At 43.7% G+C, this 13,251-nt stretch overlaps 4 protein-coding genes across 4 annotated transcripts; 3 read left to right on the plus strand and 1 right to left on the minus strand.

Moving 5' to 3' along the window:
- Positions 1-2,580: 2,580 nt before the first annotated feature.
- On the minus strand, positions 2,581-4,221 carry FSST1_010466 (uncharacterized protein; the record flags this gene model as incomplete). Its single annotated transcript, XM_083233502.1, has 3 exons — positions 2,581-2,886; positions 2,933-3,820; positions 4,195-4,221. The coding sequence occupies 3 exons, from the start codon at positions 4,219-4,221 to the stop codon at positions 2,581-2,583; spliced, it is 1,221 nt and encodes a 406-aa protein (XP_083080162.1).
- A 1,597-nt stretch (positions 4,222-5,818) lies between these two features.
- Positions 5,819-6,793, plus strand: FSST1_010467 (phosphoric diester hydrolase; the record flags this gene model as incomplete). Its single annotated transcript, XM_083233503.1, has 2 exons — positions 5,819-6,083; positions 6,132-6,793. The coding sequence occupies 2 exons, from the start codon at positions 5,819-5,821 to the stop codon at positions 6,791-6,793; spliced, it is 927 nt and encodes a 308-aa protein (XP_083080163.1).
- A 1,828-nt stretch (positions 6,794-8,621) lies between these two features.
- Positions 8,622-9,067, plus strand: FSST1_010468 (cyclin-dependent protein kinase regulatory subunit CKS1; the record flags this gene model as incomplete). Its single annotated transcript, XM_083233504.1, has 3 exons — positions 8,622-8,876; positions 8,928-8,986; positions 9,037-9,067. 3 exons carry the CDS (start codon positions 8,622-8,624, stop codon positions 9,065-9,067), a joined length of 345 nt encoding a protein of 114 aa, XP_083080164.1.
- Positions 9,068-10,582: 1,515 nt separating this feature from the next.
- FSST1_010469 (ER oxidoreductin) lies at positions 10,583-12,636 on the plus strand (the record flags this gene model as incomplete). Its single annotated transcript, XM_083233505.1, has 3 exons — positions 10,583-10,672; positions 10,718-12,468; positions 12,516-12,636. The coding sequence occupies 3 exons, from the start codon at positions 10,583-10,585 to the stop codon at positions 12,634-12,636; spliced, it is 1,962 nt and encodes a 653-aa protein (XP_083080165.1).
- Between the last annotated feature and the right edge of the window lie 615 nt (positions 12,637-13,251).

Consider the following 13,251-nt stretch of genomic DNA (forward strand, 5'->3'; position numbering starts at 1 on the left):
CGCCTCCAGGCGTCAAAGGGTTTACGCGCCTACCCAAGGTACCTAGGTAGTATCTACAGCGAAACCTGGTGATGCCGCTTCAGACATCAAGGAAGGAACCACCAACATAAGACGCAACCCGCATCACCCACCTTCCATAATATGAGGACTAACCAGGGGTATATAAACCAAAATAACACAGGTTTTAGTAACGCCCAGGGATGAGCACTCATATTAACGTTCCCTAGCAGAAACGGCCATGTTAACAACATTGGTTTTATAACCACATCTGAGGGCTGACTGTACAGTGGGTTGGGTAGCAGTGCGGCAGTCATTTTTTGTATATTTTTACCAATTTTACTCGGCCAGATCTCTTCACTTCCATCAAGTCGTCGTGTGCGGGCGCCGTGCCTCTCAGACATCGCTGCTTCCCGGATGGTCCAGTGGTGACAACTTTTCTCAGTCACAGTCCCAATGGCATTGTTCAATTCTGAAAAGCTCGAATAACTTGAAGTTATCTTTCTTTAAAAGTAGAATGAGTAGACACTGGTGGCTCTAGCAAGATGTACGAGATTATTTTGGTGAATTTCTGACCATCGGTCGTTCCTCATCCCTTGTGGACATGGACTACCTTCGTTTATACACATAATAGGTGGGCGGGTAAGTACACCACGTCTAAAGCCATTTCTAGCATGGCCAAGGATACCGCAACTCTAATAGTTGATGCTGAGTTTACCACACAATGATATTTGACTTTGTTTTATGTCTCTTTATACTGACTCCCAAGGTGTAAGAATCCCACTTTTGCATTTAAACTACCGCTGATCTAATGTATGTCACGATATGGCCGCATGTGTTGTTGTTTATAAATATTACGGTTCATGACTCATGAATGCTACAGTAGGCAGGCAAAAGTTCTAACACATCCCGGGATAACACCAACTACCTCAGTTTAACCCTCCTACGTTAACCTTATATTTTATAGGCTATATTTATTTAATTAAGGTATTTTATATATTATTGTTTAGAGAATTAAAAGTAGATTCTATTTATATATATTAATATTTAGTATAATAGCTATTTATATTATAGTATATATTAACTTAATTAAGTATTAATTTTATTATATTTTTAATTACTTTATCTTTAATCTCTTACTATAATTCCTCTATAACCTTAATTAAATAGCTTAAAGCTATAGTAGACTTTAGATAAGTAGCTATTTTAGAGTATATATTATATATTTATTTTTTTAGGATTTTCTATAGATTTTTAATAAGATTAAGATTAAAACTATATAAAGGCTAGTTTATAAGATATATACTTTCTTTCCTTGCCTATAGTTATAGCTAATTCTAGACTTTTTAAGCTTTAAAAGTATAGGTATTATTATATTAAAATATCTCTTTATTTTTAATTAATCTTAGAAAATAAAATTATAAGTAACCTAGGATAATTTTATTAATTATATTACTTCTCTTAGAATTAGGATTATTAGTAAAAGGGATAATTATAGATAGTTTATTATAATTAATTCTACTAAAGAATATTTAACTATATCTTATAGCCAGTCTATAAGGTTAAACTTTATTAAGATAAAGTCTTTTGCCTTATAGTATAATTAAAATAGCTTTCTTTAAAGGGAAAGTTTAAATTAATTATTTAATAAAATAATTACTTAATATAATTATTATCTATATAGTTAATAGAAATCTTATTAATAAACTACTAATTATATTAAAAAGACTTATTTTTATAATAATATTTATTATATTAAGCTTTTTTAATTTTAGTAATTTCTTTACTAAGAAATAAGTATTAAAATATAAGACTATATTATATTCCCTTATTAATTAGCTAATAATAAATTATCTTTCTTTAATAATTTAATTATATACTATTAATAAGATCTATATATAAAATAAAAGTATTTTTTTTAATAAGTATTTTAATATATATTTTATTTAAATTAAATAACTTTAAAGGCTTTTTAAACTAAGGTAAATCTTTAATAGACTCTTAATATCTATATTATTAAATAATTCCTTATATTATATATTATAATAAACCTATATTAGCTATAATTTACTTAATAGAAATACTTAATTTATATATTATTATAAACCTTATTCTCTTATAAGGAAAATAATATATAATTTGCCTTTATTTAGGCATTTTTTACTGTTATTAGAATGCATTAAAGTTATTATATTAGTATTATAGTTAGAAGGAAGGCAGGGTCAGGTCCCCGGATATATCGGAACTTTTGCCCGGAACTGTACTAAGATGCACATATCACCTCGAAATCGTGCGATAGATGTTCGCTCTTAAGGGAATAACTCAGCTGTTCTAGACTTTACATGTCTATCTATCAGCATCTCAAAACAATAAGGTATAAATCATTCTTCTTTTCCCGAAACCCTTTTTACCAAAAGATATCATATCAGTGGTATTTCATCCGATACATATACAACACCCAATCCATCATGTCGTCTTGACAAGTGTATACATCATGATTCCATTCCCAGCATAAAACTGTCGCCAAATACATAAACCATAACGCCGATCCCAGGCTTAATAAAACAGAAAGATAACAGTCGTTTACTCAACTTCGCTAGCCTTCTTGCGTCGAATGCTGCCGAAGCGTTTTCGTAGACCGTCGCTCAATTTGTGACGGCCTGTAGAGTTGTTGCGACGAATGTCGGTGTCGTTGGAGAATTCGGGGGTTGTGCGGGGGTTCTCGCTGAAGCTTCGGTTGTGGGTGAAAGCTGGGCGCTGTCTGGTTCCCATGTTGGAAGAGAGTTCGTACTCGGCTGGTCCCCGACGGTTGCGCTTGTGTTCCTTGAGGTCCTTTTCATAGGTATAAGAAGGCTCACCCTTGCCCTTGAGATCATCAGGATGGTATTGCTGCAGAAGTTAGTAAAGGTTCGGAGTTTGTCATAGAAATACTTACAATACCGTCCCAACGCTTGTATGCACCACCAGTGGCGTCGGGTTCTCTCATAAGATCAGCACCCTCCTCATAGTTGATGGTGTTTCCACTAAAGTCGCGCTCGCCGTTGGGAATAGCGGCAGTGCCTTGCAGAGGCATCTTTTTCTTGAGGGAATCTTGAATGTTTTCTCTTGGTGTCGCGCGGAGAGCTTCTCGGTTAGACTCCTCTACAGCCGCGACGGGCGAGTACTTCTTGTTGCGATTGCGGCTTGCGAGAGTGGCGTCATAAGGACCGCCATGATGATAGGTTCCACCAATAGTATCGAGAGCATCAATGGTATCAGTCATGGGCATTTGCTTACGTCGCAGGTGAGGGGAACGATCAGCTGCGCGTGCCTCCTTTCTAAGGATGTCGAGAGGACGGTGAGACATGTCGCCTGGGTATCTTTGGTTCAGTGAACGTTGACGAGAGACTCCGCAGTTGTTGTCGCTGAAGCTGCGGTTGTGCTGGACTTGGGGTCGGCTGCGATGGGCAGGAACTCGTGCGCTGGCTGAACGGTTGACCGAAGAAATAGTGAATGGGTTGTTGCTTGGGCCAGGAGGAGAGTTTGGTGGAGAGATTGAGACTGAAGGAATAGATGATTCACGTCGCGAAGCTGCGGCGTCTGAAAATGGGTTTGAAGAGTGAAAGCTGTCGCGAGTTGGACTAGCAGAAGTGGGCGGAGTAGGATAACTTCCGTGATGTTTACGGCTTGATCGATGCTTGTTTTTGGTGTCGGAACGATCTTTGCTTGAAGTTGAGCTAGAGTTTTCTAGAGAATAACTGCGGAATTGAGCTGAAAGGTTGCCGATACCGGTGTCTTGGTTTGGTTCAGGTTCGTTTAAAGGATCAAGTAGATAAGCCTTGGCCTATGAATCAGTTAGAAATGAAGATTAAATAGTGGTGTGCTTTGAGGAACGTCATCGGGCTTGCGTGTACGCTGGGCTGTGGCATGACCCAAGTAAGCATGGTTGGTTACTTGGCTTGCATCAAGAAAATAGCCAAGCAGCCGTCAATCTTGGTGATCGACATTGACGCAACGCGACCAACGGTACGTAGCGATAAGGGTCTTTTTTCTCTTGGTACCTGACGTCTTTTTCCAACAGTATTGGGATGACGTTCATTTGGGCAGGGAGCGGACCCCAACGCTTGAACCAAGGAACAGACGGAAAAGAAAAGAATGGGCCATGATGGTGGGAGAACAAGGGTATTGATTTAGCTCAGGCAAGGGTCCAAAACTTACCCATTGCTTGTCACTTGTGTCTGTCATGGTGGCGACAAAGGGTTCTTCGAGTTGCGCAGAGTTGTCGGTTTGTTGGTGATTAGAATTGACCGTGAGTGAAGTGATTCGGTTGTAGGTGCGATGCGATGCGGTGATACTGGACAGATGTGATGATTGGTCTTTCAATGCAATTGATCTTTCGATGCAATATCTATTCGTCGTCGTGATTGTAGTTCGTTATGCGACAGAGATGATGTCTCTTTTATTGTTTGGTGTAAGACAGTATAGAGAGAAAAGGAACGGAATCAAAACAGTGGGATGGATGGGAGGACATGCAGCCTCTTTATTTAGGGAAGGCACAGCATGGCACCCACCAAATCCAAGAGAAGCTCTCCATTTTCTAAAGTACATACGTAAGGCACAGGTACCATAGCATGTGAGGTCCATGGATCTACGTCTGGAGCGGTCTCGTCCCCCCTCCATCCCATCATGCGCCCATTCACAGCCATAGCGGGGTGAGAAGAGTTCCCGTGATACGGTTGCTAATTCTAGCCGCTTCATCCGTTCCACTATCGACGCCTTTTTTTGACAAAAGGGACTTTTCAGGCGTTTTACTTTATTTATTTTGTCTCAATGGAGATACCGAAGTTGGTACTAAAACGTTACAGTACAGAGTAGCTTGTGGTGTGGTAGTTGTCACATCCACAACGACAGTTAGCTAGGTCTAGGTCCCGCATGTCAATCCCTCAGTCAATCAGTCATGTCTTGCACTTTATGAGCCGATCCCTTTTTCTTGTATCTTGTCTTCCAATCGCGGCAGACTCGGAAAGACAACGTCAGCTAACACGAGATTTAAGCTCAAGACAACTGGCGTGTATAGTAGACTATAGCATGAAGAAACTCAATTAAAAAAGACAAGGTGAACCTCGTTAGTCAGGTCAGCTGAGCATTTAATGCAGCAATGCACAGGGTCCAGGTCTAAGCTCTCTCGCTACTGCTTGTAGGGACCAGACCTGGACTATTTAGTCCGACGGCGTTGTTCTCCAATCGAGTGGCTTTTCTAGAGGCTACCTAAACAGTAACGCTCGCTTCAGAAACGGATGACAGCTGGCAGACCCTCAACTAGGCCACTTGAATCAATGCTCAGTGGAGATATATCAACAGACCGCTATTAAACCTCTATGCATTAAAGATGAAGATGAATCCAATTAACATTCATTATGAATCAATCATTTCATTGTCTGCTCTGATTCACATGTCTGCACAGCCAAGAAAACTTTGTTTGTGTGGCTCAGAAGTGACGCAACAATAAGCCATGACGTCCCATTGTTACCCTATTCCAATTGATCAGCAACAGATAGATATCGGATCTTGCCATGACAAACCTTTGACAGCAAAAATATCATAAGGCTAGTGATGGATATTTTTATCAGCAAATAGTATTAGACATGAAAACTAACGTGAACCCTATCGTCACTGGAGTTTCAGCCGCGACCACCGTTTATACTGACTGACCCCACTAAATAATGCCGCGTACTTTCAATGATCAACGCGCACTTCAGACACGCAAACACCAAAGGGCCGTTTACCCGTCAGGATAAGTTAGACTTTGATTCATTAAATTACGTCTATATGACGTACAACTATGGCTCTCGTCGATTATTCTTCATCCGAGTCCGGGTCCGAGTCGGATCCCGATAATCGCTGTGTCAAACGTCGTAAAGGCGTTGACGGTCAGAGTACAGACGGAGCTGTGGACACTTCTATGCCGCCTTTGCCTGATACCTTTCATGATCTATATGCTTCCACTGTTCGACAGAGTGTTGTTGATGATCCGAGTTTGCACCAGGGACGGAAGAGGCAGGTTCCTCATGTAGTCGGCAATTGGCCCAGTCATGTTTACACGGAGTGTGAGTTGTCTTACGCGTCCTTTCATGAGCGATAGCTAATCAATCCAGGGCATCCATCTACCGAACAGCATAAACTTCTCACTACTCTTATTGCCGACATTGAGGAACAGGTGTCGAGTGACACCAAGCTCTTTAATTTCCTGACAAGCGATCTGGGATCACCTCTACCACTACATATCAGTTTATCACGTCCACTATCACTCACAACAGGAACCAAGGATGAATTCCTAGATGAGATAACAGAATCCTTTAACAACAGCGGCATCGCATCCTTTGCCGTCAAACCACAGGGTCTGGCATGGTTCAGATCACCAGATTCAGACCGTACATTTCTCGTCCTGCGCGTCGCCAGTGATGCCGTCACCAAGGATGAATCAACACCTTTGAACTCAGAACTCACTAGCTTACTATCAAGGAGTAACTCGGTAGCAGCACAGTTTGATCAGCCGACGTTGTATCAGCGAGATCCAAAAGAACCTGTCGGAAGCGCTTTTCACGTTTCTATCGGGTGGACATTTCAATTACCAGGGGATGAAATGTCGCTCAAGACACTACGGTTGTTTAAACAGCCCAAGTTTGACGATATACGAAAGTGGGAGATTAGTGTGCCGGGAATCAAGGTCAAAATTGGAAATGTTGTGAATCACATTTCGCTCAAGGCTGGTCGAAGAGGTGCACCGTCAAAGCCGACGTCTTTTCTTGAGTCATGATTCGGGGTCCATTGTGTGTCATTGGCTGGAAAGGGTCGATAGAAGCAGACTGCCGGATCGTCCAAGTGAGCCGAGTTTGACTGAGATTAGATTCGTTTGTCTTTCCAGAGTGTCGGGGTCAATAAAACTTGCGGGTTGCTATGCTACCAACGATCATTCCGACTTGAAACCTTGTTAGGTACAAGAAAAAGCTAGGGCACAACGAGAGACTGTAGTGGGATCGAATCGGAACTTGTGGATAAAAGGTAAACATGCACATCAAAAGCAACGTCAGTCAACGGATTGTTCGGAGGTCAAAAGAAATACAGTGACATCATATGACGTGGTGACCTGGATCTTGTTGAAAAGACGAAGCTGAGAAGAGGGTACAGCAGCTGAACGTCATGGAATGCAAGATGAGGCCATTCTGGAGACTTTAATTATCCTTAAGAAACAAAAGCTCAGAGAAATTAGCTGCAAGAGAGACACGGGACCATGATAAGACAAGTGTGGGATCCACGTGCTTTGGTCTCAACGGTTTCTTTGCATTGGGTCAGAGAATTGGTATCAGGGAGAATGAAGAATGCAATATTATTTAATTTTACTTTATGCTTCTAGTGTACTTGATACTGTAAAACCGTAAATAAGTGTCACTGAATGGTCATATAAAATGCCTACTAATCAAGGATGTTGGGGATGAGGCTGATAACGGGTAGTTGTTTTGACGATCAAACGGTCGTTAGGGTCCCTGAAAACGGGAAATGAGATCCCTGCCTGCAAAATGAGGAATCATGCCGTCGATCAATGTTGCATTGGAGGGGTAAAGACGAAAGGCATGATAGTTTTATATAGAGTAAACAGAAGCTATGATTTGTTGTAGAATAAAAGGACAGAAGCCTCAAGATGTTGATTCAAGGGCAGCTTATCGAGACATTTGGGGGTCATTGGTTGTCCATGGATGTTATTAGACTTTGACCCCAAACTAAAGAATATTGTCTGACTTCTCATCAAATTTAGAAATCTCCAAACTCAAGGGATCGTTGCTTGGGAGGCCAGAGGTAGATCAATTTAGGTGATACAATAGAATCTTTTGTTTACTTTCGACTGCCCCTCCAAAACTCAATCTACCCCACTATATCGTCCACTAACCAATAATCGTCCACCGAATTAGGGATCCAGCCCAGTCTGGATAGGCTCCTTCCAGTGCTATCAGCCATCATCTCATCTCGTCTCATCCCATTGCTTTCCTCTGTCTTGCCTTGCCTTCCATTTCAGGTTGCCTTTGCAAAACAAAAGTCAAAGTCATCCTCAACACCATCACCAAAATTTCTATCTCCCCCCATCTTTCTCCTCTCTTCTTTTTTCTTCTCTCTCCATCTCCATCCTTCTTCCACCACACAAAGACGTCTTTTCCAAGATACAAACTTTGTCTTTTTTCTCAAAAGACTCTTGACTTTATTTTCCGTCGATTCTTTCGGCCGATCCCAAACCAAACCGCTTCTAGACGAACCCCTCGTCTCCATATCAAAGTTCCTTACCCCGGGAAATCTTTGACCGCCTCCGAAGACCCAACCCAACCTCGCGCTGCGCAAGATTTGAACTTTGCCGATCTCGCGTGATATTTCCAAAACAACAACTTATTACTTCGTCGACCCGAATCGCGCCTCTCTTGGACGTCGCGACATTGAGAGGAATCTTTATCCGACGGAACTGTTTTTGACCCGCCCTCACCAATCGATCGGCCGAGCTCTTGTGCCCCTCCCCGCACCCTCGACAATTTGGAGCTCTGTTCTCCCCTCCCTCAAATCTCGAATAAACAACAAAAAACGACCTCGCAGACACAGAAAAAATGCCTTTCGACATTGACACCACTCGCCGGAATAAGGCGCCTCGACCTCTCTCAGACTCGGAACGCGCCCGCGTAGAAGAGTTTATCGACTCGATTCACTACTCTGCCAGATACTCCGACAGTGAATATGAGTACCGTCACGTTCAACTCCCCAAAGCTATGCTCAAGGCCATTCCCAAAGATTACCACGACTCTTCAAAGGGAACTCTCAAGCTCTTGTGGGAGGAGGAATGGCGAGCTCTTGGCATTACTCAGGTACGACTCCCTTGCTCGTGTCATGAATGGAAATAACTAACAATCGCGCAGAGTCTAGGATGGGAACACTACGAAGTCCACGAGCCAGAACCACACATTCTTCTCTTCAAGTATGTTTAAGAATCAGCGGGTTCTACCTAATAGCTAACATGGTTTCTAGGCGACCGCTCAACTTCCAACCACCTCAGTAATCGACTAGATCCCCCACGACTCAGATTTCCCCCCTTAATGTACCATACATATTTATTGCACGGAACCCCCTTACATCGGTGCCGCACTCAAGCCTAGACACAAAGTTTCGCTCGTCTCGCGATTTTACCCACGTTGAGATACAAAAACAAAGAGACTTTTATGGTTCAACACGCTCGCAAACGTCCCTTTCAGTGCTCGATGGACCTTGGCATGTGCCTGCAATGCACCCCCTACCGAAATGTCAAGGGAGACCAGTCTCTTGGGTCGTGTATGACGTATAGACAGTGGGATTTGGTTCAGGGCGAGTGGAAAGGGGATCTTTTGCGAGTGATGGATTGAGTCGCAAAAAGTTGGATCCGCCCATGCATGTCCCCCAACAACCAAGACGTATGGGTACATTATAATATGGAGTTTGGATCTGGAACGATCCGGAAACGCGCCGCGTCGGTGTTTTGGTTTGGTTGGGCATTTCAACAAGTGTTTTTTTTGTCGCTGTTCTATTTTATCCAACGTGTTTGTTTCATGGAGACAGCTGGGGAACAAAAGATGAATTTCTGGGTGCGTGTGATTGAAAGGGAAGAAATGTGGCTCAGTGATACCCAGCGCATGATGGGGAAACGACAATGAAATGGGCTTAATAGGGGCCTGTTATAAACAGATAGATGCGAAAGAAAGAAATGATAAAAGAGCGTGCGTATAGAGATTGTGTTAAACTGATTTAGCATTCTGGTTTATCTTCAGCATGGCCTCATGTGGCTTGTTGAAGAACTGTGTTGAAGAGCGCCACAATTGTGAAACATCGAATGGAGAGAATGTCATACGAGGGTCTTGGTTGGATGTCTTGGGATATCATGATTTGTAAGTCAGATTACGAGTGATGCTAAAGACAGCTGTATTCTTCGGTAGATATTCTTAGACATGGGCAGATCAAATCGTCTGATGTTGGGGCTAGTGCTTTAAGCATGGCCTCGGGCCCTCGGATGACGGTGCAATTTGAATAGCTGTCATCTTTGACGGAGCATCTAAAAGTGGCGATGGTCAGTTCTAGATGCATTGCTTCGCCTCATATGTTACCCGCCAGCGTGGCATCTTTTATTTTATTTCTTCCGTTTTTATTATGAGATCTTTATATACCAACTTTTTCACTTGTACTCTCTTAATTCAAGATTAATTTCCTTGCATGAACTGTCTTTAAATGTATACTTAGAGAAAAGTGAAGCACTAAATTAAGGTACCGTTCGATAAATTGGCATCGAACCTTTCCCTTTTGAGAAAAGTGCTACAGTTCCATCGCCGCCCGCCGAAGCCGTCAACCCACTTTATCTTACCTTCATACGTCGCTTCTTCTTCAACAGCAAAGGAAAAACGTCAAGAAATTGCGCCTTTGTTTTCTTACTTTCTTTTTCTTTTTTTACTCTCTTTTGATTCGCCTTCACTCGCTGGCGATTCAATTTTTGTACCCAAGATTGTTACACTACCGTCTCACGTCGCATCGTTTGGGCGCTCAAGTTACAATGAAGTCTGCGAGCAGACTGTTTTATCTCTCCGTGTTTGCTCTATGGGCTGCACCGGGTTCTTGCGAGGTTTCGAACGATGAATGCCATGTAAGTTTGTTTATCTGCCACTAAAGTTAAATGCTGACATACCAGATCTCACCAAAGTCCATCGTTGGCGACGCCTGCGCTTCCTATTCCACTCTCGACAAACTAAACCTCTTGACTAAACCCGCCGTCGATGACCTTACCCGAAACACCGATTTCTTCTCCCACTACCGAGTTAACCTCTTCCACAAGAAATGTCCCTTTTGGGATGACGAGAATGGCATGTGCGGCAACATCGGATGCGCTGTCGAAACTCTGGATAACGAAGAAGACATCCCCGAGATCTGGCGTGCCCACGCTCTAGGTAAACTCGAAGGCCCTCGTGCTCAGCATCCCGGAAAGAAAGCCCAGCGCCAACACCCCCAGCGACCCCTCGGAGGTCTTTTGGGCGAAAATGTCGGCGAGAGCTGTGTTTTTGAGTACGATGACGAATGCGACGAGCGAGACTATTGTGTTCCTGAAGACGAGAGCGCTAGTTCAAAGGGCGATTACGTGAGCTTGGTCCGAAACCCCGAACGATTCACAGGATACGCTGGCGATGGTGCCAAACAAGTCTGGGACGCCGTCTACCGGGAGAATTGTTTTCAGAAGAGCTCTTTCCCCAAGTCTGCCGATCTCGGCCAGTCTGGATGGCAGCACGGTCCTGCTGCTCAAGACTTTAAACAGATTCTCGATGCAGCCGGTCGTCAGGCCCAGCTTGAGGAGCGTCGCCAGGAGAACCCCAACACGCCTTTTGTCGCAAACACTGGCTTCGAGGTTGAAGATGAATGTCTTGAGAAGCGTGTGTTTTACCGTGTCATGTCGGGAATGCACGCCAGTATCAGCACCCATCTTTGCTGGGATTTCCTCAACCAGACTACCGGAGAGTGGTCTCCCAACCTGAGCTGCTACGAACACCGTCTGCACAAGTTCCCCGACCGTATTGGAAACGTCTACTTTAACTACGCACTCATGACCCGCGCCATCGCCAAGCTCAGCCCATACCTCCAGAAGGAGGAGTACAAGTTTTGCCTGGGAGACCCCTCTGAGGATGCTGCTACCCGCGCAAAGGTCCTCGAAGTCACCGAGAAAGCTGCTAGCGTTCCTCAAATCTTTGACGAGAGCCTCATGTTTGTCAACGGTGAGGGTCCCTCTCTGAAGGAGGATTTCCGCAACCGTTTCCGCAACGTTAGCCGTCTTATGGACTGCGTTGGCTGCGACAAGTGCCGTCTCTGGGGTAAGCTCCAGACCGCTGGTTACGGAACAGCTCTCAAGATCCTTTTTGAGCTGGATAACAACAACGAGGATGTCCCTCATCTCCAGAGAACCGAGATTGTCGCTCTCTTCAACACATACGCTCGTATCAGCAGCACTCTCCACAACATTGGTGAATTCAAACAAATGATGGAAGCCAAGGATGAGAAGGAAAAGATCGCTGAAGAACTTGCCAAGGAGAAGCAGCGTATCGATGCTGAGAGGGAAAAGCATGCAAAAGAACTAGAGGCTCGCCAAAAAGAGGAAGAGCGTATCAAGGCTGAGAAGGCAAAGCGTGATGAGGAACGCAAGAAGGAAAAGACTCCTGACCAAAAGTTGGGCGACAAGTTTGAGGAGGTCAGAGAAGAGGACAGACTACGCGCAAAGCTTGAACCTGAGGTTGCAGCGAACGACCAGATGGACGATGCCATGAGGGACTTTATTCGGCTTCGCGCTAGAGGTCCCGAGGAGGAGTCCATGATGGGTCACTTCAAGCATGAACTCGCTCAGTTCATTGGCGTTTTGCGCGTTATCCTCAATGGGTGGGCACGCACCCCAAGAATGCTGTAAGTTTATACCCGTTCAACCTGAAGAAAAGTACTAACAATGGCAGATGGACCATTATTAAATACGAGGCTCGACGTGCATTCCGTAACTACGTTGGTCTTCCCGTTGGTCCACGAGTATGGAAGTTTGGATTACCCAACATCAACACGGACAGGGATGAGCTGTGATGAACCATTGCTTTTCTGTACACATGCGATTGCTTTTATTTGACTGTCTATATGATGAATACAACAAATTGGAGATGGCGTTTACTTTTGTTATGCATTGCTAGGCATTTCTTTGGCGTTTTTATGGGTAGATGTGACCTTAGCTTGGTCAATTACATAGTGAATACATAAAGTGTTTGTACAAATATGCTGAGTACGAGTGAATGGCGGTGTGTTGAAGTGTAAATGTTGTTATTGCCATGGCTTGTAGATCCCAACTCGAAGTCAACGGTGAGTTTCTCGCAAGCATTGCTTTTTGAAATGACGACCTAGGAAAGAGAAAAAGGCAGAATCATCTCATTTCAACCCTTAAATTACAATTCTCAAGTCACGACTCCAGTTACACTGCAACGTCTCGATATCCTTCTCCTTCAACATCTTCTGCCCCAATTGACATGTGGTGGTTGGGGGCTGAGAGCAAGGGATGGTTTAGACTTTGAGGCCCCCAAATGATGGGAGCAGGGATTATAGTGAGACCCGGGGGTTGAGATGTGTGTGAGTGGGTTGGGAAGGGAAGTGCAGATGCGAGTAAAAGGAGTTCTTGGGATGAGGTAAAGATGATAGACGGCGAGAGGA

This window comes from Fusarium sambucinum, chromosome III, assembly GCF_050947815.1.
Source record: "Fusarium sambucinum isolate potato_lamoka chromosome III, whole genome shotgun sequence".
NCBI lineage: Eukaryota > Fungi > Ascomycota > Sordariomycetes > Hypocreales > Nectriaceae > Fusarium > Fusarium sambucinum.